The sequence below is a fragment of the Electrona antarctica genome, assembly GCF_951216825.1.
Source record: "Electrona antarctica genome assembly, chromosome: 15".
NCBI classification, from domain to species: domain Eukaryota; kingdom Metazoa; phylum Chordata; class Actinopteri; order Myctophiformes; family Myctophidae; genus Electrona; species Electrona antarctica.
Genome location: NC_136796.1, coordinates 26,039,240 through 26,059,316, shown reverse-complemented (window position 1 = coordinate 26,059,316; position 20,077 = coordinate 26,039,240). Strand labels below are relative to the sequence as shown.

General features: G+C 42.0%; 1 protein-coding gene across 1 annotated transcript in view; it reads right to left on the bottom strand.

Moving 5' to 3' along the window:
* The window catches only part of nudcd1 (NudC domain containing 1), a 33,720-nt gene that overhangs the window by 9,802 nt on the left and 3,841 nt on the right, over positions 1-20,077 (bottom strand). The window contains exons 3-8 of the mRNA XM_079523079.1: positions 18,668-18,853; positions 14,888-15,071; positions 11,407-11,595; positions 6,209-6,416; positions 5,133-5,277; positions 4,483-4,608 (exon numbers count right to left, since the gene is read on the bottom strand). Of these exons, the coding sequence (XP_079379205.1) occupies positions 4,483-4,608; positions 5,133-5,277; positions 6,209-6,416; positions 11,407-11,595; positions 14,888-15,071; positions 18,668-18,853 (1,038 nt within the window). The remainder of the gene's footprint in view (positions 1-4,482; positions 4,609-5,132; positions 5,278-6,208; positions 6,417-11,406; positions 11,596-14,887; positions 15,072-18,667; positions 18,854-20,077) is intronic.

The following is a 20,077-nucleotide window of genomic DNA, read 5'->3' as shown; positions in this document are numbered from 1 at the left end:
AAAGGTCATTGGTTAACCGGTGCACACTGACTACAGTATGTGTGCAAACATACAGTACATACATGTTCTGAGTGCACATCTGAGTGGCTGCTTGGCGTTGGTCTTAATTATCTGTTGCAGGTACACCAAGCCAACGTTTCAGGCCATGGGCTGAGACATTGTACATGGGTCATTATCAGCCTGTCGTTGTGCAAAGCCATGCAATGCTTCAACATTGCGATGGGAAATTCTCCAGCAAGTAACTCAAAAGTGGTTGAATGTTTTGAGTGAATGAACAAAACAGGAAGAAGAGTGCAGCTGGTTAATGCTAATGAATCAAGGATGAGCTTGAGGAATTTGAGGGTAATTGCAATGTAGAGACTTGGTCTTCAACATGGGGTCCGGGACCCGTAGGGGGTCCTCAGAGGTACTAATACAGGGGGCCCTCCCCCTGGAGTAGCTAAAACTTTGTAAATGTTTTACACACTTTTAACCCTTGCATCCCTATTCCAGGGGGAACATTTGCCTCAAATGAAAAGGCAGAGTAGTTCAGGAGGAGCGGATTGTGTGGCCATGGTTTTCCCTAATGGGACTGATCGAGGGTAGCTACTGGGACGTAAGTCAGGACTTCATCACCCCGGCTGGGTCACCTGAGTGAGGGGGTATGATGTTGGGAGACCCGAAACCCTGATGACCTTGGGATACATCACTGAGGATACGTCCCAGGTACATCCATGCAATATATTTTTATTTTACTCACGCCCACATTCAATCAGGTGGTACTCACCCCACATTCAATCAGGTGGTCCTTTTAAGCAGTCACTACTCTGTGTCCCGTCTACATGCCTAGCTGACTCTGTGGTTGATCAGATGTCAGCTTTCAAAAGCCATACTGCCATACTAAATGCTATAGCTTTTGATTGATTGATTGAAATATGTATTAACAGTTTGCAGAATTACAGTACATTTCAAGCACAAACTCAATACAAAGACTGTTAACTGTGAGTGGACGACCCAATTAAGCATTACACTTGTTTACAAGAGGGTCCACCTTGTTCAATTCATCAAAACATTTAGAGACGTACAAATACACTTCTATATAGCCAAAGAACAGAACAGGAATTCATCATAAGGGAGGTAAGGGAAAAGAAACACATACAGTGAGGGGAAAAAAGGGTGGGCAGTGGGGGGGGGATTCAGATTTTACGGGGGCCAGTTTCGAATTGCAGCCGCCCGTAGGTGGCCTTTGAGAGCGGTTTTGAAGGAGTCAAGGGATTTGCATGTCTTAATGAACGTCCACATTTTGGTGGCATAGGAGCGAAAAAAATGTAGTCCCTTGTTTGTGCCGAATCTGGGTTGTACATGGTTCGTTGCACTTCCTCTGGTGTTGTGGGTGTGGACTTCGTTAACATTAAGGAAGTATCTAGACAGGTACATGGGTATCTTGGTGGTGTATCGAATGTTGTGGACCAGACCCATTGCAAGATGCTGTACTCTGTCGTCGACCCTAAGCCATTCCAGCCTGTCAAAGTGGGCAGGGGTGAGGTGGGTTCGGGGGGTGAGACCAAGTAGGAGCCTGACCAGTTTGTTTTGGGAAGTCTGGAGCCTAGTTTGAAGGACCTTTGAGGTGCTGTGGTACCAGGAGGTGCATAGTCAAAGACACCTTGTACGAGGGCTCCTGTTAAGGTCTTCAACGTGTTTTTGTTGACCAGTGAGGAGATCCTGTAAAGGAATCTTGTTCTTTGGTTGACTTTTTTGATTACGTTGGTGGCCATTTTAGCACCGGAAAGATTAGCCTCCTCCAGGATGGAACCTAGGTAGGTAATTTCATCTTTACGTGTGATAACATTGTCACCCACTCTAACCAAGAAGCCATTTGCCTTGCTGAGATTACTATTAGATCCAAAGAGAATGGATTCAGTTTTTGAAAAAAGGGCTCCATAATATTATGGTCAATGTCTGTGTGAAAAGTCGGAGCGATTGGTGCAGGCAGTGAGTAGCTACGACAGTGTTTCAGACATTCATTCACTCAGACGTTCACTCACTCAGACAGACATTGAGTGAATTCTAGGATGATGATGATGATGATGATGATGGTAGGAACATGCTATCCCACTCAGTTCTGCCACCTGCTGAATAGGTGCCTCGACCAACCTGTAGGTGTTGCTATAGTGCAGCGACAGAGAACACTCCTCTGCCGGCTTCCCACCCTCTAATGCTGTGTTTACACGGGCAGATGCAAAAGATGCAAAGCTACATAGTGTATTTGTAGCTGTTGTAGCTTTTGCAATAGCTACAAGTGCCGGATTTGCTTCGTAGCTTCACGCCGCTGGCTTCCATTGTCAATGAATGGCAGACTGCGTCTTTGCGTCTGCCCTTGTGAACGCAGTATAACACAGTGGTTCTCAACATGTGGTTCAAGTCCCCACATATTTATTGTTGGGGGTGAAGAGACAGGACAGGACTTGTAAGACCTTTTTAATACCTCAAAAAAGAAAAAGACCAAAACGACTGCTTAGAACTTGACCCTAGAAGCCCCCAGAGCCAAAGCATTGTGTAACACACATTGAAACCTCAACAGATTGTTTCTTTTGTAAGGAGAGATATCCAATATTTCAATTTCAAAACAATGACAAACTAGAAAAAGTGCCCTTCTGGGCACAGGTCTCCACCAGGAGGATAGGAGTGTGTGTGATGTTTGGCAAAATGTTTAGGAGTGATAACATGTTTGTTTGTTTTTTGCAACAATTTTCTTCATTTTGTTGAGGAAATGCAGAGCCAGATCACTCATAGCATCTCTGAGGATAGAATTCTGGATGAGCAGGACATGTGCAGCATTTTGTACAAAACGGGCCACTCCTGAAGACTTTGGAAGGCAATCTTAGCCAATCAGTGTAGAATCTGAGAAATCAAACAGACTCGTCTTGATCACATGACTACAGAGATCATGTATACCGATTTGCATGAGATTTGGATGAAATCTGTGCGACTAATATAAACAATGTGTTTTGCAGAAATCGGCCTCATGGTGGCGCTATAACCGGCAGATGTGGAGGGATGCAGGGAAAAGGTTTTTCCATGGCCTCTAGGGAGTGCGCATACAAAGTTGTACACAGATCGATGCAGTTATAGGTAAAAACAGGAATTGCCCTGTTATAGCGCCACCATGAGGCTGGTTTGGAAAATAAATTGTGTCATCCTCAGCCTAGTGGAAATGTGCGTGTATAATTTCACGGAAATTGCACACTGTGTTTGTGATTTGTGGCATTTTGTTCAAAACGGACCAATCATGTGAGCTTTGGAAGCGAATCTTAGCCAATCAGGAAGGAAGATGGGAAATGGTGCAGATCCGTGTTGATCACATGACTATGGAGAAAGTGTATACCGAATTGTGTGATGTATGGATAAAATGTGTACGAGTAATCTACAGAAATGTGTTTTGCCTAAATCGGCCTCATGGTGGCGCTATAACAGGCCGTTGAGGAATATTTGGGGCAGAGGTTCGTCGTTGGCATCCAGAGAGTGTGTGTGTAAAGTTTGGCATGGATCGGGCCAACGGTGCCGGAGATTAGCTGGTAACAGACGGACGGAAGGAAGGACGGACGGACGCACACACGGACGGAGTGCAAAACATACTCTCTCCCCATGCCTTCGGCCTGGTGGAGACAATGACAAACCCCTCTCAACAGGGTTTTATGAGATTGTGTGGTCACTGGTTGCATCATCTCTGGCAGCCAGTCCACAAATCTGTTTCCCTCTCCTGTCAAACCCAAAGTGAGGTGACGTGAGTCAGCTGTGCTGCATGAGTAATACGACACAAATCTGGAACTGTCAACGTTCAAAAGAAAAATGAGAATCTGGACTTGGAGTAGATTTGACACCCTGTTCACCCACTCAATGACTCACACTTGAGACAATCTGTCATGCGGATGAGGTATTAACCATATACTAATATACGTATATTTATAAGTTTAAAAAAAAAGGAAATACGATTATTTGCCCTATATATATATTTGTAATATGTTGTGAGTTAGTCGATCTGTTATCTTTGCTATTTTCAAAATATGACAAATTGGAATGCCAGGTTGAAATTCGTAAAAAAAATGATTTCTAATAAGCTAATACTAATACTTTACTTTGTATACTTTGTTGAATGAGCATGTCACACAAAACTCTCTTTCTAGTGTATATACTATTACTACTTACTTACTACTACTACTACTATTATTACTAAATTTGGAAGGCTTTGGTCACTTCTGCATGGCTTATTAGTTGAGTGGGTGGTGAAAGGACAAGGCTGTTTATAACAAATTACAACTTTAATTTATAATTATAGCGCCTCTCAAAAACCCAAGGACCCTTGTTTCATTCACTGTGGCATGTCTGTACGAATGTACGTACTGTGGGTTTGTACATCGAGAGGCGGCATTAGCTGTCTGCAAGAAGGGTCTTGGTCAATGGATGGTGATGGATTCACGGTGCTGTACAAGGTATCTTACTCACCACTTGAGTGGGCTTGAGTGATTCTCCGTCAAAGTAAGCGAGGCTGGAGCCATCCTCAGGGAAGCCATCACAGTCCTCCAGCTCCTGGGAGTTACAGGGGGGCTTCTCTTTGTCCGGGTTACTATTCTGGAGAGGAGAGGAGAGGAGAGGAGAGGAGAGGAGAGGAGAGGAGAGGAGAGGCTTGATTTGACCTGAGGCTGATTCTATAAATGTCTTCTATATCCTAACAGTATTCTGAGTTACCCCCAAAATTATATGAATTTGATTTGTATATTCAAAGATTTGCACACATTTTTAATTTTCTTTTCAAAAATAGCAGATCTAGTGCATCTAGCCAAAATATTAAAAAAAAAATATTTGTTTGGTCCAGTAAGGTTGGGGCGCCACTGAGTGTGTTGCGTTGCGTTTGGACGGCATCAGAAAATGAACCGGGGCGAATAGGTGATGCCGTCCAGACGCAACCATCGACATTGGAGCACCCTTCATTGATTCAAATGGAAACATTCCCCGCATTGACGACGACACAACGCTGACACATGCCCGATGGCGGCAGTGGAGCTTTGGTGTAACCAGAACCACTGTACTAAATTGGGGAGGAAATTGGGAAAAGTGCAAAACAAAAAAACCATTGTGAAAATATAAAATCTCACCAGGTCTTCTGTGGTGAGGTGAGTTAGTCTCTCCTGGATGAGGGCTGCCTGTTCCTCGCTCACCAAGTACTCTCCTCTCCTGTCTCCCAACACCAGCTCGGTCCACATGGGCCCTTCGTCACGCTTCTGAAGTGTCACCTCCAGGCTGGAGAGAAAGACACATTTTAAGTCGCACACACGCACACATCAGCCAGAGAACCAGAGAAGAGACAGACAGACAGACAGACAGACAGACAGACAGACAGACAGACAGACAGACAGACAGAGCAATAAAAAAGGAAGGAAATTTGAATTCTAAGCCAAATTTAAAACCTTTGCTCACTGAAAACTGATTTTCAAGTTACTTATTTTCAGTGAGTGACACCATCGTGCGAGGCTCAACTCTATTCAAATGCAGACATACAGAATCACAAACGCATATTTGGCAAGAGCTTATTGCCACGACAAGTTGTCTTAGAAACGTAGTGTGAAAACATGTTATGCAACATGTTTTTATAGGATTCGGAACAATAACAGAATTGTCTGAGTAGAAGCACGGCAGTGAGGACTGGACAGCGTGGGAGATAAGAGTGCTTTCTACGAGGGCATGAATAAATATACAGATAAATTAATTATTATATGAATGAGGTATGGATTGAAGGGCCACATATTGGCTCACCTTTTTTCGATGAATGTACTGTAGTACAAAGGACCCCAATGGAAACAAACCATAGGCTTTCTTGGGCATAAAATCCTCTTAGCAGACCTTGTATTAAATTGTACATTCCTGTGCTTTTTTTGCAAACGATAAGTATTCAATCAATCTAACCTTGATGCTTGGAAAATTACGTATCACTTGGAACCACATTTACTGATCATACGGAAAACGTTTTTTCTGGATTGCTCCATTGTGGGTTCCCATGCAAGGCTTTCTAAACATTTCCTAAACCCAACCACTCTCTGGGAGAGACAAAGTGTACGTTTGGCAATTAAGTGACTGTACCACCTCGCCTTCTCGCCTTCTCAGGGTGCTCGAAAGCACAACAGAAACAGGAGAACACCCCACTTGGTGGGGGAGGGAGGGTAAAGTCGCCAACCTTTTATCATCTTTGATAATCCAAGTGCTGGCCTCCATGTCCACGGGTGCGTGAAGCTGGCCCTCTAGCAAGGGGGGAAATCCCTGCACTCCCACCCTCAGTCTCTCTGCGGTCAGCTTGAACTGCACCTGGTCTTTGGTGATGCCCTGCGGCATGCGTACAGACACTATGACATCCTCGGCCGTCTGCTGCCAGAAATAAATGGGATCTGAATGAACGGTGAGAGGGGGGAATGCATGGCAATAACGTTAATGACATTCTTGTTTTATAGCTCACCATCTGTTGCAGGGTCATACATAAAACATGCAATACAATCCGCGAATAAATAATAACATGGTGAATGTGAGAATATTGGAGAACGAATTATGATAATTTAATTTCGTTTCCAAGGGCCCTGGCTCACACTCACAGTTAAGCTTATCAACCCAAATTCAACTGCCGTGGTTGAGGAACGACTTGCCTCTTCAGCATATTTCAGTGCCAGAAGTTACATAGAATATTTAACTCTGATTAACCATCAAAGACTTTCAGTCCATTTCAACATATTTTGAGCTTTTCGTGAAAGTGACACTCAAGAGTTCATTATCTCAGGACCTATTATGACTAGAGTAATTTTTGGGTCCGATATTGATTTGTATTTTTTGAGAAGCCGACCTAGACCACTGATTAACGGTGTTTTGTTACAAAAATTTCTATCGATTACTCACCACATGGAGACTTGAATTCATTGATAGGCCTCTGCGCAGCCAGTTATCAAATGATTGGCTTAGGAATGCAACAAAAACAAAACAAAATCCATGAATTCAAGGATTCTTGGGGTGTGTAATCGATAGAAAAGAAGTCTTTTTGGGGGTGAACTACACCTTTAAGCCCTATTCAAAAATGCATCGACCGGGTTAACAGTGCCGGAGATTAGCTGTACACAGACGGACGGACACACACACTCACACACGGACGGACGGACTGACTCACACACGGATGGACTCACACACACACACACACACACACACACACACACACACGGATGGACTCACACACACACACTCACACACAGGGACAGACTCACACACACACACACACAGGGACAGACTCACACACACACACAGGGACAGACTCACACACACACACACACACACACACACACACACACACACACACACAGGGACAGACTCACACACACACACACACACACAGCAAAACATACTCTCTCCCCATGCCTTCGGCCTGGTGGAGACAATAACAAATGAATGTGTCATTTATTAAGGCGGTAATAGCCAGAGCAGTGCTATGGGGTGTGATGAATTACGAGTACACACAGGATGACATGTTGTGATTGTGGAACAGGTTTTAAAAGACCAATTTAAGAGCCGACTTTAAAGGACCAAATTAAGCAAGGCACTGGCTTTTGACTTTTTCTACGGGAAGCAAGGAAGGAAAGAGCAGACAGACGGAAGGATACACACACGGACACAACCATGCACACGCAAGTTACATTCTCACTCACATTCAAATCAATTCAATCTTCATACATAACTTTTGGTCTACAGTATACACGTTAGAGACCTGCGGATGAGATTTTTTGTCACCCGAATCCGCGTGTGGATATTCATAATCCGCCCGTTATCCGACCGCATTAATTAATTATTCCAATTTATCAATCCGCAACCATCCGCGGATTGCGGGTGGTTGTGGATTGAGATTTACATTTCCGGGTAGGCGGTGGTTGCAGCTGCCCGTCACACAACAGAAACTGACATGTTAATTACGTTTTTTTAATTGATATTTAATGTTTCGTGGTTAGTACGAGTCGAGTCACCGCCAGCTGAGCTTACGTCAACGTGGAATCTCAGGAACGCAATGTGTTGACAGCTGGGTGTGACGTATATTAGCAGCGACATTGCTTTCATATGTAGTTTCAAGGCTTTTGCGGCCAAAGTAATTCCATTTTCTCCAGAAACTGGCTGTATCAAATATGAATGGACATCATTAACGACGCACAGCCACCCCCCTGACAGAAAGGCTGGGAGCCTGGGATGATCGGTTTATTTTTCAAACACAGTTCTTATATGAAGCGACCTAAAATCGCCCTATGGTGATTTCAATGCAAATTAAAAAATACATTAACCTATATACTGGCGCCCTCTACTGAAAGTGACGTCAGACTTTGGTGCTCTATTAATTTATTTCCCGCATTATTTCACCCGCGGTTTATCCAATAATATATTTTAATGACCCAAATCCAACCTAAACTGCGGTTAACCACAGCAACCGCGGCTAAATCCGCCATCCGCAGGTCTCTAATACACGTATATCTGATCATGGAATTGGCTGACCACTTGGCGAGTCTCACTGATGAGGCAGAACATTTTATTTAAATCTTGCATGGCCGTGTTTGAAAAATAAGCAGGAACACAGAAAATTGGCACATTGTGTTCTCAGCCAATGATGATATCCCTGTATCCATGCAACAACATGCACGGTAAGGTTTTAACATGGATCTTATATGTTGGAAAGGTTAGAGTGTGAGAGCTTTTGTGTAATGTAGATTAATAACAAGAAGATTGCATCGCCACCGATGCAATCTATATTTGAGGCAATGCCGCCGTGGCCAATTATGAAACGAATCTCAGGGTAGAGGCGCAAATACATCTGATGTTCTAAAATAGATGTGCTGTCGTGACACATTCTGTGTATTGGTATATTAATATATATTGGTATATTCCACAATAGCATATAATAAAATGCAGGACAGTCTCAGTCCCACCATATGGTTAATCTAACCCGAGCGATGGAAAGACTACAATGTACAGAGAGACAAATGGTCCAACGTTCTTACCCTATCTACAAAACCCTGTGATCTCACATACAGGCCTATCTGCCAACAAATACAGAGCAATGAGAGCACAGGCAGTTATAACAGAGTGTTGCCAATGTGTAATAGTTTGAAACTGGACTGATATGTCAGAAACAAAAAACCCAGACGTGCTGTATTATAGAAGGTATGGGAGGTAATGGTATCAAGAAAGACCTCTTTGTAACTGTTGGTTTGCTTAACCAAAGAAAATGATGAGGGGTACACTGCAGTGCACACTTGGTTTCAATGGTTGATTTATCTATCTATAGATAGGATTATGGTGTAATGTCTTAACCTATCAATGTCAATCATGTAGCATGAACTGTGATTGGTCTACTTTTTTGCTTTCTTTTTTTAACACATTTTACCCAAGTAACTTTGTTATGCCAATGAATTCCTCCTTGCACACATTTCTGTGTCTTCACTGCTGTTGTATGCTACGGACTCACCTACCAGTGAGGACGTACAACCTTAGTCCTACACTCCTCGCGCCAAACACTAACTGCTGACATGTGTCGCCTGAGCCTCAGCCTGCAGGATTAAGTGCAGTGCCAATAATCACCCTGCCCGCCCGGCTTCCCTCCCCCAAACACAGGCAAATGGTGACAGACAGACAGACAGAGACAGACACTTAGCCTACGAGACACTAAGAAAACAACCTTGTTATAGTGTTCATCAGCTACATACACACATGGACACAAGATCAGCCAAGACATTGAAATGGATGTTCTGCAGTGTGTGTTACTGTGTTTATACTACAATGTACACAGTCACAGACATAGATCGCCAAAGTCTGAAAGCACACATTCTATTTGCAGATATTTCATTTACAGTATAACAGTCTCGTTCATCGTTTCTAAGACTACATTCCGGTGGGTCACGTTGTATCAGCTGGTGTGTTCAACCTGCTTTTCAGGGTAATGAGTACAGGGACTGCATGGGGGGAGAAGTGACAGACAGCGACTTCATACTAAGTGATTCAAAAAGTGAATGCCATGTGTCAATGGAGTGCAAAAGAAATAGTGTTTTGATTATTCTTTCAGAGAGACAGACAGCGTTGTTGTACTCAGGGGGAACCAGAACAGACTTCTATTTAATTTGCTTCAACTCTGTGACAGATCAAATGTGAATGTCTACTCTAGAGCAAAAATACTGTCTTTTTAGAGTCTCAGGCATAAAGGAGATTGTGGGATGACAAACTACAGAAAAAGATTGAGAACGGAAGCCACTGTATAATGACATGTATTAATAGCCTCAACCACTTTGGCATCGATATTCTGGGCATGTCATTATAGGCAAATTGTTTCACACTGTGTCAGACACTTTAAAAGAAATGTCACTAAAAAAATAGTGAAAACAGGCAGATCTATAAGCTCAAAAGTCAAAACATATCGTAAGCCTGTACAGTACATTGGCTATCATAGCATATACTGTAGGGCTTAACCCAGGTCTAAATGGGTTAAAGGAGAATTCCATGCTAGAAGGCTTTCTTACCTTTCTTTGTAGTCGTTACGTCCCCAACAAAGAGGTCCAGGTGTTTTTTGTGCAAAAGCTCCTTATTGGCTATTTCCCCTACCATAAGCGCTCAATGAATTGCATTGAATGGGAATTGAATGGGGCTATGGGGTGTTGTGCTAATTCGCTCATTTCCATCGAAATAAGTAGTAAACTGTGCCGCTTGGGATATTATTTACATTATGAAGAGAGGATATATACAATTTTTTTTAATTTTGAGCGATGGAAATAAGCGAATAGCACAACCCCCCATAGCCTCATTCAATTTCCATTCAATGCAATTCATTTAGGGCTTATGGTAAGGGGAATAGCCAATAAGGAGCTTTTACACAAAATAACACCTGGACCTCTTTTGTGGGGACGTACTGTAACAACTACAAGTAAAGGTAAGAAAGCCTTCTAGCATGGAATTCTCCTTTAAGCGGTAATAACAAATTCTGTCGTGTTTTGTCTAAGCTTTCAGAAAATACTTTCTCAGGTAGCAATGACAAAACTATGGCTGGTGCAACAATCGTAACTTTTTGACAGGCCAGATCCCAAATATGCAATTAACCGCACAAGTATAAAGATGTGCGTTTGAAAAGAAGCACACAAGCAACATTTTCTTGTGGGTGATTGAATCTCTTGTGGGTGATTGAATCTGTGACTTAATTTACTACACACTTTCTTTTCTGCCTACAAGACACTTGGAATAGTGAACAACCTTCAAAAAGTGATTGGTTACACGTCAAAATGATTTACTAGCGGTTGGTTGGTGTCAATGACCCACATGGCTCATTATGAATAAACCTGGTCTACAGACACTGTGGGACTTGAATTAGTGACGCACCTGTTGTGCCCGTCTCCATGGGTTCTGCAGGAGGCTGCTCAATGGGCAGCCCATCCACATGCGTGAAGACAAAAGGTTTCTCTGAGGCCAACATCAGCCCCTTCCCCTGTGGCTCCAACGCTGCGTAATGAGGTACCGACTTCCCCATCAACACCCTCCTCTTCATCACCTTGTAGGTCTTCTCCTGACCTGAAATTGGAATGATAACGGTAAACAATAACCCTGAAAATAAATTCACAGTGGTGGTGGTTTCATTTCTAAAATGCACCTGAATCATTTTGCTGTTTATGTTTGGTCATTAATAACAGTCATATCTGAGTCATAGATTAATGTAGCTTATACAATGACTTTATTATATAATCTTTGCTGGCAAAGAATGTGATCAATAACTGTATTTAAATAATTTTTAATGAAAAAGCTGAATTCTGGCTGAAAAAACAGGATATAGAAGTGAAAACGCAGTATAGCTAATTGGCACAAATAATATGGGGACCGAGTCTTTCTCCAACACACAAAGCTAATAGCAAAAAGGATGAGGCTGCAGCTAGCAAATATCAAAAGGCTCTATCTATGAATCCTTCACAATGAGGAAGAGGCTCTCAAAATGTTGTGTATTCTTTTCATGCCATTCTGCCATTGTCTTTCTTATAATCAGGCTCTTTCAGTCATAGTCAGAGAGCCAGTCACCCAAAATATGAGCAGACCTGTGATGTCATGCCGTACTTTTTATTTGTGTTTTTTCTATCAATTTGGTCATTATAAGGTCCACAGAATGAGAGGCCGGCTCTGCCAGAAACATTGCAAAAGAAATGTTATGGCCATTTTTGCATAATGAAGCCTTCATTTTTTGACCATATGATGTGAACTAGGTTTCTTTTCTTATGTCGTATTCACACCTAATACTTAAAGTGCTCAGTATGTTGTGTAGACTGTCAAATGATTCCCAGATATAGTGAACAATGTTATAAAAGTATAAATGTTATACAACATTTTGGCGAGGGAAAAACGGCCATCACTGTCCTCTATCTATGGCTTTATGAGACCACTGTACTGCATCTATAGCTGCATGGGAGCACTGTACTGTATCTAGATACCATTATACTGTATCTATAAACCACTGACTGTACTGCATATATAGACTATTGTACTGCTTCTATAGACCACATAGATTGATCACTGTACTGTATAAACCACTGAAGTGTATCTCAAATCAACTCAAGTGCTGTATACCGTAGGTTCAAACTAAGCAAGATACACAGAATCCCACAGGTCTGATAGTCTCATAAAACATTGTAAAATGAGTTTGGATACAGATTGCTGAAAAGAATGAGACATTGGCTGATGTCATAATCCATGGCAAAGTTGATTTATATTAAAGTAAAAAAGCAAAAATCCAAATTTTGGTACAAATAATGTCATAGATCATTTAGAAAGGTTTTGTGAGTGCATTTCTTGACTTGGTGTTGTTCACACATACTGTATGTTGTGTGTATCTGGGAATCATTTGTTGACAGCTTACACAACCTACTGAGGACTTAAAGAAAAGAAACCTAGTTCACATCACACAGTCAAAAAATAAAGGCTTCATTATACAAAAATGGCCATAACTGTTTTGGGTTTTTTGCGGCAATGTTTCCAGCAGAGCGGGCCTCTCTTTCTGTGGACCTTAATGACCAAATGAATAGAACACAAATAAAAAGTATGCCATGACATCACAGGTCCAACCATTATTTTTAAGGGACCAAGAAGTCACGAAGTGACTTTGGTCACTTATTGTTTTTGTGTTTATTTTTCTTCTCCTTCTTCCGCCAGAAATAGCAGTTCTGACTGAACCGTGCAGTCGTTTTTTGTGAAACGCGGTAATCTGGTAGAGGGCCATGCCAAACGGTGACCATGCGAAGCCCATGACCATTGGCCAAAGGGTGGCGCTATAGCACTCAATTGAAAATGCAAACTTTGAACGTGCATAGCTCATGAACCGCTTGACCGTTGGCAATGCAACTTTGATACACATAATGTGTCTCCTCATGCCGAACAACTTTCGTGTTCTGACTTTTGACCTCTGACCTTTAGATCACCCGCCATTTTGAATTTTGATCCTCCCAGGATCTTTGATCAAAATGCACAAAAACGTCTACACGTGAACTTTGGACCTATACGGACAAATATAGTTTTTATGAGCAAATGAAAATTGCTGATTTGTGAAAATTCTTCTTCTGCCTCTAATACATACATGTAGCAGCATATGCTTATGTCACTTTACAGTACAGTAGAGGGTCATGCCAAATGGAAGCAGTCTTACTCCAATTGGCCAAAGGGGGGCGCTATAGAAATTCTTTTCATAACTCATGCCTCGTTTGGCCAAAATTCACGGCACTTGTTTCCACATGTTCCTTGACTCATGGGGAACACATCTGTAACTTTGACAAGTAAGCTCCGCCCTCAGATTTTCCGCCATTTTGAGCAGTTTGAAGAATGCTTATACCTGATTTTCTGCCTGTTTTTTTGAGCAATTTGCGTGAAACATTCTACACACAATGTATGGACCATTATCTGAAATTCCAGTTGAAGAGAACTTTGTACGTGGAAACATGAACAGCGAACACACTGTAATAATGGATAATGACATGCCCAAAACGAGGATACACATGATTGTTATCAAACTAGTCACTGATTGTCTCTGTGTAGCTCAGTCAGTAGAGCTCTCGCCTTCAGACCACAAGGTTGTGTGTTCAAATCCGGGTAACGACAACTCAGCCTGTGATTCTTATTTGTGCATATTGTTCTTATTGCGTATTGTCTTCTTTCTTGGTCCCGCCTTATCGCTGCTTGCAGCTATATTTTTCTTTTCTTTTTGCTTTTGGGCCTGTGGCAAATGTCAGGAGCCAGATTGTGTTTACATCCATGCTAATGTGGTGCTCATGTGGGACAAAATAATTAAGCTCAATGAATTACCCGTTATGCCTATTTAACTTCACAGTGTGACCTAATCAGCAATCATTTTGGCTGGCCATTGAATTTCCTTGTTGAGATTACAAACCTTACCGGACTAAAATGACAAGGATTAAATAAATTAAGATCTCAATCCAAGCGTGATTATACTGTATATTACATACCCTTCTAATCTTACTACATACCCAAATACCCAAATTCTGGAATGTACTCACTGGGTCTGGGTGATATGACAAACTTTTGCCTCTATTACACAGCAAGGTCTGGCCCTTGCTGGAATTATAATTGATGAACAATTATAAAAAAGGTATAATATTGAGAGCTTAAGTGTTTAATCAGACTAATCAATGTAGTTGATAATAACAAAATCTATTTTGTGTCAATTCATTGGTATTTAAGAAATACATACAAAATTACATATATTTCTTTAAATAATCAATTTAGCTACATGAGCAAGATTAAATTGGTTATTGGTTCTAAATGTCAATTAGGATATATTTGGATTAAATTGCCCAGCCGTACTGCTCACCTTGTCCTGCTGTGTTCGTGACTGTGATCCATTCCAGGGATACAGAGTATCCACTTCCCTTGGTTTCCTCCGAGTCTTTCTGGATGCGGAGCATCAGGACCTCCATGGTATGGACCCCGGCATGCACATGAGACACACTGTGGAGGATGGTGAAGGGCTCCCCCAGCTCTTCATTGAATACTGGCTAAAAGAAACACAAATGTGCACATGATGAACATACATCCGTGATGACAAAATCATTGATGATGTGGAAATTCTATTCATTTCATATATATTTATAGTGTAAGCCTTCAGTTGACGTTAAACATACTCGTACATCATCAGAACATTGCATTATTCTGATGGACACTGCAAAAGCCAAACCCGAGGGATCAAACACGTGAGTTACAGAAAGGTTGCCCTGACCACACTGCCAGCTGCTATCAAGGATTCAAGATACATGAGAAATGCATCCAAAAATGTCCATTTTTAAAGACGACATCCGCTTATTAGTGCCTCACGTTTTCCTTGCATTTTGTCTAAGCAAAAATAATGAGCTGGACATTTTGAATTGCAAACAACTTCATTCTAGGGGTTCAACAATTAATCAAACGAGAAATTAGTAATCAAATTTAACTTTACGCTCGCTCATTCGCAGGGCGTGAGAACGCACCCATTATTGTCCGATTAATGTTGAGGGGGACCTTTGATTTGGTGTAGCCCCACGACCCTGAGGGGCGTTGAACTAAGGTTTTATGTGGGTGGACACTGGATATCTAGAGCAGTGGTTCTCAAACTTTTAAATGTCAAGGTCTCCCCCTCTGACAATATACAAATGGAACCAAATGGACCCTGACAGTTCCATTTGGTTCCGTTACAGACTTGTAAGGGTCAATTTAGAGACCACTAAAGGAACCCAGAGTGTCCCTGGAATCCACTTGAGAACCACTGATCGCAGAGGTTCCCAACCACTGGTACTAGTACCACTGGTGGTATTTGAGCCCCCCTCTGGTGGGGATTTGAGAACGGAGATTTGAGAACGGATTAATCACATTAGAACACTAGTTCTTTTATCACCAGTTATTATGATGGCCAAATCTTTTCTGGAGGTGGTACTTGGGAAGGTGGGAACCAATGATCTAGAGTAATGAGTGTATCTGGCATAATACTTTTAATCCTGTAATGGAATAAATGAATGTAGTTTACTAGCTGTAGTTTCTATCGATTACTTACCCCATTGAATTCATGGAGATCTTTTTGGTTTTTGTTGCATTCCTAAGCCAAATAATTTGATGACCGGTGGAGGAGACTCAAAGAGTCTTCAAATTATTGGCTTAGGAATGCGACAAAAAATAAGGAAAGTAAATCCATGAATTCAAGGCTTCATGGCCTGTGTATTTTTTTTTAATGTATTTTTTTGTGGCTTTTGCCTTTATTTTTATATTTTTTATGGAGGGACAGACAGTAGGCTGACAGGAAATGGGGAGAGAGATGGGGGGGGATGACATGCAGTGAAGGCCGTCGGGATCGGGAGTCGAACCCGCGGCACACTGCCAGACTGGATTACCAGCCAAGGTGCCTGGACCGCTGAGCCACGGCCCAGGCCCATGGCCTGTGTAATTGATAGAAAATACGTCGTTTTTTTGGGGGGTGAACTATCCCTTTAAACCCAATATTCTTAGTCGACCGGGGTATCCCAGGGTTCTTTACTTACTTGGTCCCCTCCTTTTCCCCCCTACACCAAATAGCTGATCTGTAAATCTACTAGTTCCAGGGAATGTTCGCCCCAGAATAGGGATACTTCATATTATGGTTAATGGAATAAAAAGGGAAATAAGAATAAAAGAGAAATATTCAGTAGCAGTTTGGCTCTGGTTCTGGTTCTTTAGTGCTGACATTAAAACATTGGAAAGTCTTCACTTCAAATGTTTCAGCAGCATAATCCTTCTACATCTACATTCAACAAATTCTACTCTTGAACTATGTGCATGGTGTTTCATGGACAGAAAGAAATTAATTTGCAAGCAAAAGCAGATATTGTGGATATTACTGGGATAAATTGAACAAAGATTCCCTTTCTCACTGGTTTGGAAAATCTGGTTAGTTACTGACAAATTATTGTCTGTTTAACATTTTCACACCTCATTTGTTTGTCCTAAAGAGTGGTAGAACCTATTAAATTGATTATTTATTAACAGTAAGAAAATGCAGGTGCAAATACCTTTTGCATCACATTATAAAGAAAGAAAATGAATATAATGATGCAAAAGTAGGTATGTGCCAAATGTTTGACATTTTTATACCTGTGTTTTGCATAAAGCATTTACATTTTCTAAACAACATAGAATAATGGATACCAGGAAAAAGGAGACTGCGGGTCCAATGGTACAGATTCTTCCATTATTTTTCTCCCCAAAGTAGTTGTTGCCAATCCCCCGGACCCCACCTTTATTTTACCATGGTCGATACTTTGAGATCAAATACCTATTATTATAAAAATAAAAATCAATAATTTTTATCCCACGATTTGTAACCCATTTTTCACCCGTGCCAGAAGAGAATAGGATTAACAGAATGGAGAAATCAGCTGTCAAGACGTTCTGGCAGAGTTTTTTTTTTTTTACAGGAGTTGGGCGTTGTCATCACATTCTAATAAAGGGTCAGACTGAATACCCAATCTCAGCACCGGCCTCAGTGGTTTGCCTCGTTATCATTAGACTCCCGAGTCCCAACCCATACCTCCTTGGATCGAAGCCCACTTGTGCCACTATTTTTCCGCCAACCGCAGACAATCTTTTTTGCCGATAAAGTATCGTTTTAGACCGCGACGGAGGCGCGCCGTGCAATATAAAGCAAGCAAGTTGTTGTTGCAAATGTTGCAAAGTTCACTTGAGCACTCGATATATTATTACTTTGAACAAATCAACTGAGTGCTTGCTTCTTCTCTTTTCTTCTTGGGGAGATGGACATGTTAATGACCGTTTGTATAGTCCCTGTCACTGACAACCCCTACCATTTATTTTAGTTTGTTTTATTGTCTCCACCAGGCCGAAGGCTTGGGGAGAGTATGTTTTGCACTCCGTCCGTGTCGGCAACGACCGTTAACCCGGTCGATGCCAAATTTTGCACACACTCCCTGGATGCCAACGATGAACCTCTGCCCCAAATTTTCCAGATTGGCCTGTTATAGCACCACCAACAGGTGGATTTTTTCAAAACACATTTTTGGAACAAAATGCCTTTTCACATTGGCCTATTATAGTGCCACCATGAGACCACAACCTGACCTGGCCTGGTGGAGACCTAGTTCATTTTATTTTATTAGAAGGACAATATCAGTCACTAAAACCAAGGATGGGTGTTTTCGATTAATCTATCATGGTTAAAATGGAGTTTGAAGTTACAATGGGTTTGTGTAAGGGGCCGTGTCTGAGTGAATATAATCAAATATCTAAAAACTGTCTGAGGAGCTCACAAAAGTTTGAGTAGACGTTAAAATTATGTTTGAAAGTGAAATATCCTTTTAAGTCACCAGACACTTCATTTCATCTGGAGGAGTTTCACCAGGACAACACGCTATCCCTCCCATTCACGCTCCCTGCTGAACAAGTGACCAAGCGACATAGAACTTCCTCCCCTGCCTGCTTCCCACCCTGATCATTTGAGTGGCTGGCCAAGCCGAAGGCACCAAGGAGGAATTGAAACCTTGTCCACCGTGGTGAGCAGGAACTTAACCCCTGCGCAATCCGGACACCTGGGGGTTCTTTCTTAAATTACTATTCAATAACCACTTCGTCTTACCTCCCACTTTAAGTGGGAACTCTCTCCCCTCTTGCTGGTGCGGAGGAGGTCGAGTCTGCCGGTGCCGTCGGAGAGGGCTGCCCAGGTGGCCGAGGTGAGACTCAGAGAGGCCCCCAGGCGATCCTCACTCTTGCTGGGATCAGGGGTCATATGATAGACCTCCGTGGGCTTCCCGAGAGCTGTATCCTGGATTGACAAAACAACATGAGTCAAGAAGCAGACAAGACACAGAGAAGCAATGCACAGCTCCAAAGAGTCTAACTGCTAAGCATGGAAACAGTAGACAGTGGATTTTGTCAATACTGTTCTACAATATGGATTGACCTTGTAGGAATCAATACATTAAAGGTCATAAATCCATTTAATATGTGATGGTAAAACATGAGTGATAGTCCAGTATCAGTGTGGGCATTCAGGACAACCTGGCCAATTATATTCTGTGTCATACTCCAGACATGTCTTACAAACAATCAAATGGCAGGACTCTATGACTGTAGTGTTTGAAGTACAAACAAAGTGAAAAGGTTAATGCTTTTTGTATCGAACTGACCACAGTAATCCCTTAAGAACAGCCTCCAGCATCGACTCTGACGCGCACAACTTGACATAGAAACGTCATGTAAACAGAAACAGCATTCATTTCACAGGCCGGAAGATCAGTTAATCAATAAGGCAGGGAGTGAGAAAAAAAGATTGTTGAACCAAAGGGGAAAAGAAACAGAGGTACTGTAGAGCCCTTCCCTGCCCCCTTCCTCTCGCCATGAGAACACACGTGATCGTGATTCACACTCACAGCTGTACTGTCAGTTCCTTGCTTGTATAGAGACATGATGTTACATGAGCATCAATTATTCGCCACACCGAGTAACACGTATTCAAAAGGACGAGGCAAATAGCTGCTCTTTCGTTGCCATGGTGCATGATACTGTGCATTATGAGTGCATAGGCCTACAGTATAATGCACCTTTCAGATCATTTTCAAGTGCCAGTGCTGCTAAATGTACAGAACGAATTCATTGTCCTAGGGCCGGCTGTATACAATAACCAACCACCACTTCCCTCCAATCGTACACAAAGACTTGCCAGCAAGGATAATTATCAAGGGATCATTGTAATTAGACTTTTAACAACACGTTTGCATAAAGAGTCATAATGATGCCAGTGAAAGCCAATAATACTGTCTGCAATGACTATCATTCAGGCTGGCTGACAGAAAATGAAAAGGCCATTAGCCATTATCCTTAATTATAGTCAATGCTGTCTGAAAAAGCAGTCTCCACTAAGATCATATTCATTGCTCTGGTTTTGCTCCTTGCGGGTCAGTGTAGCAAGCTGGTACAAGTTTCTTATCAGATCTTCAGACACAAACAAATATTAGAATTGAGCAGCTTGGACTCCTCATGCATAGAA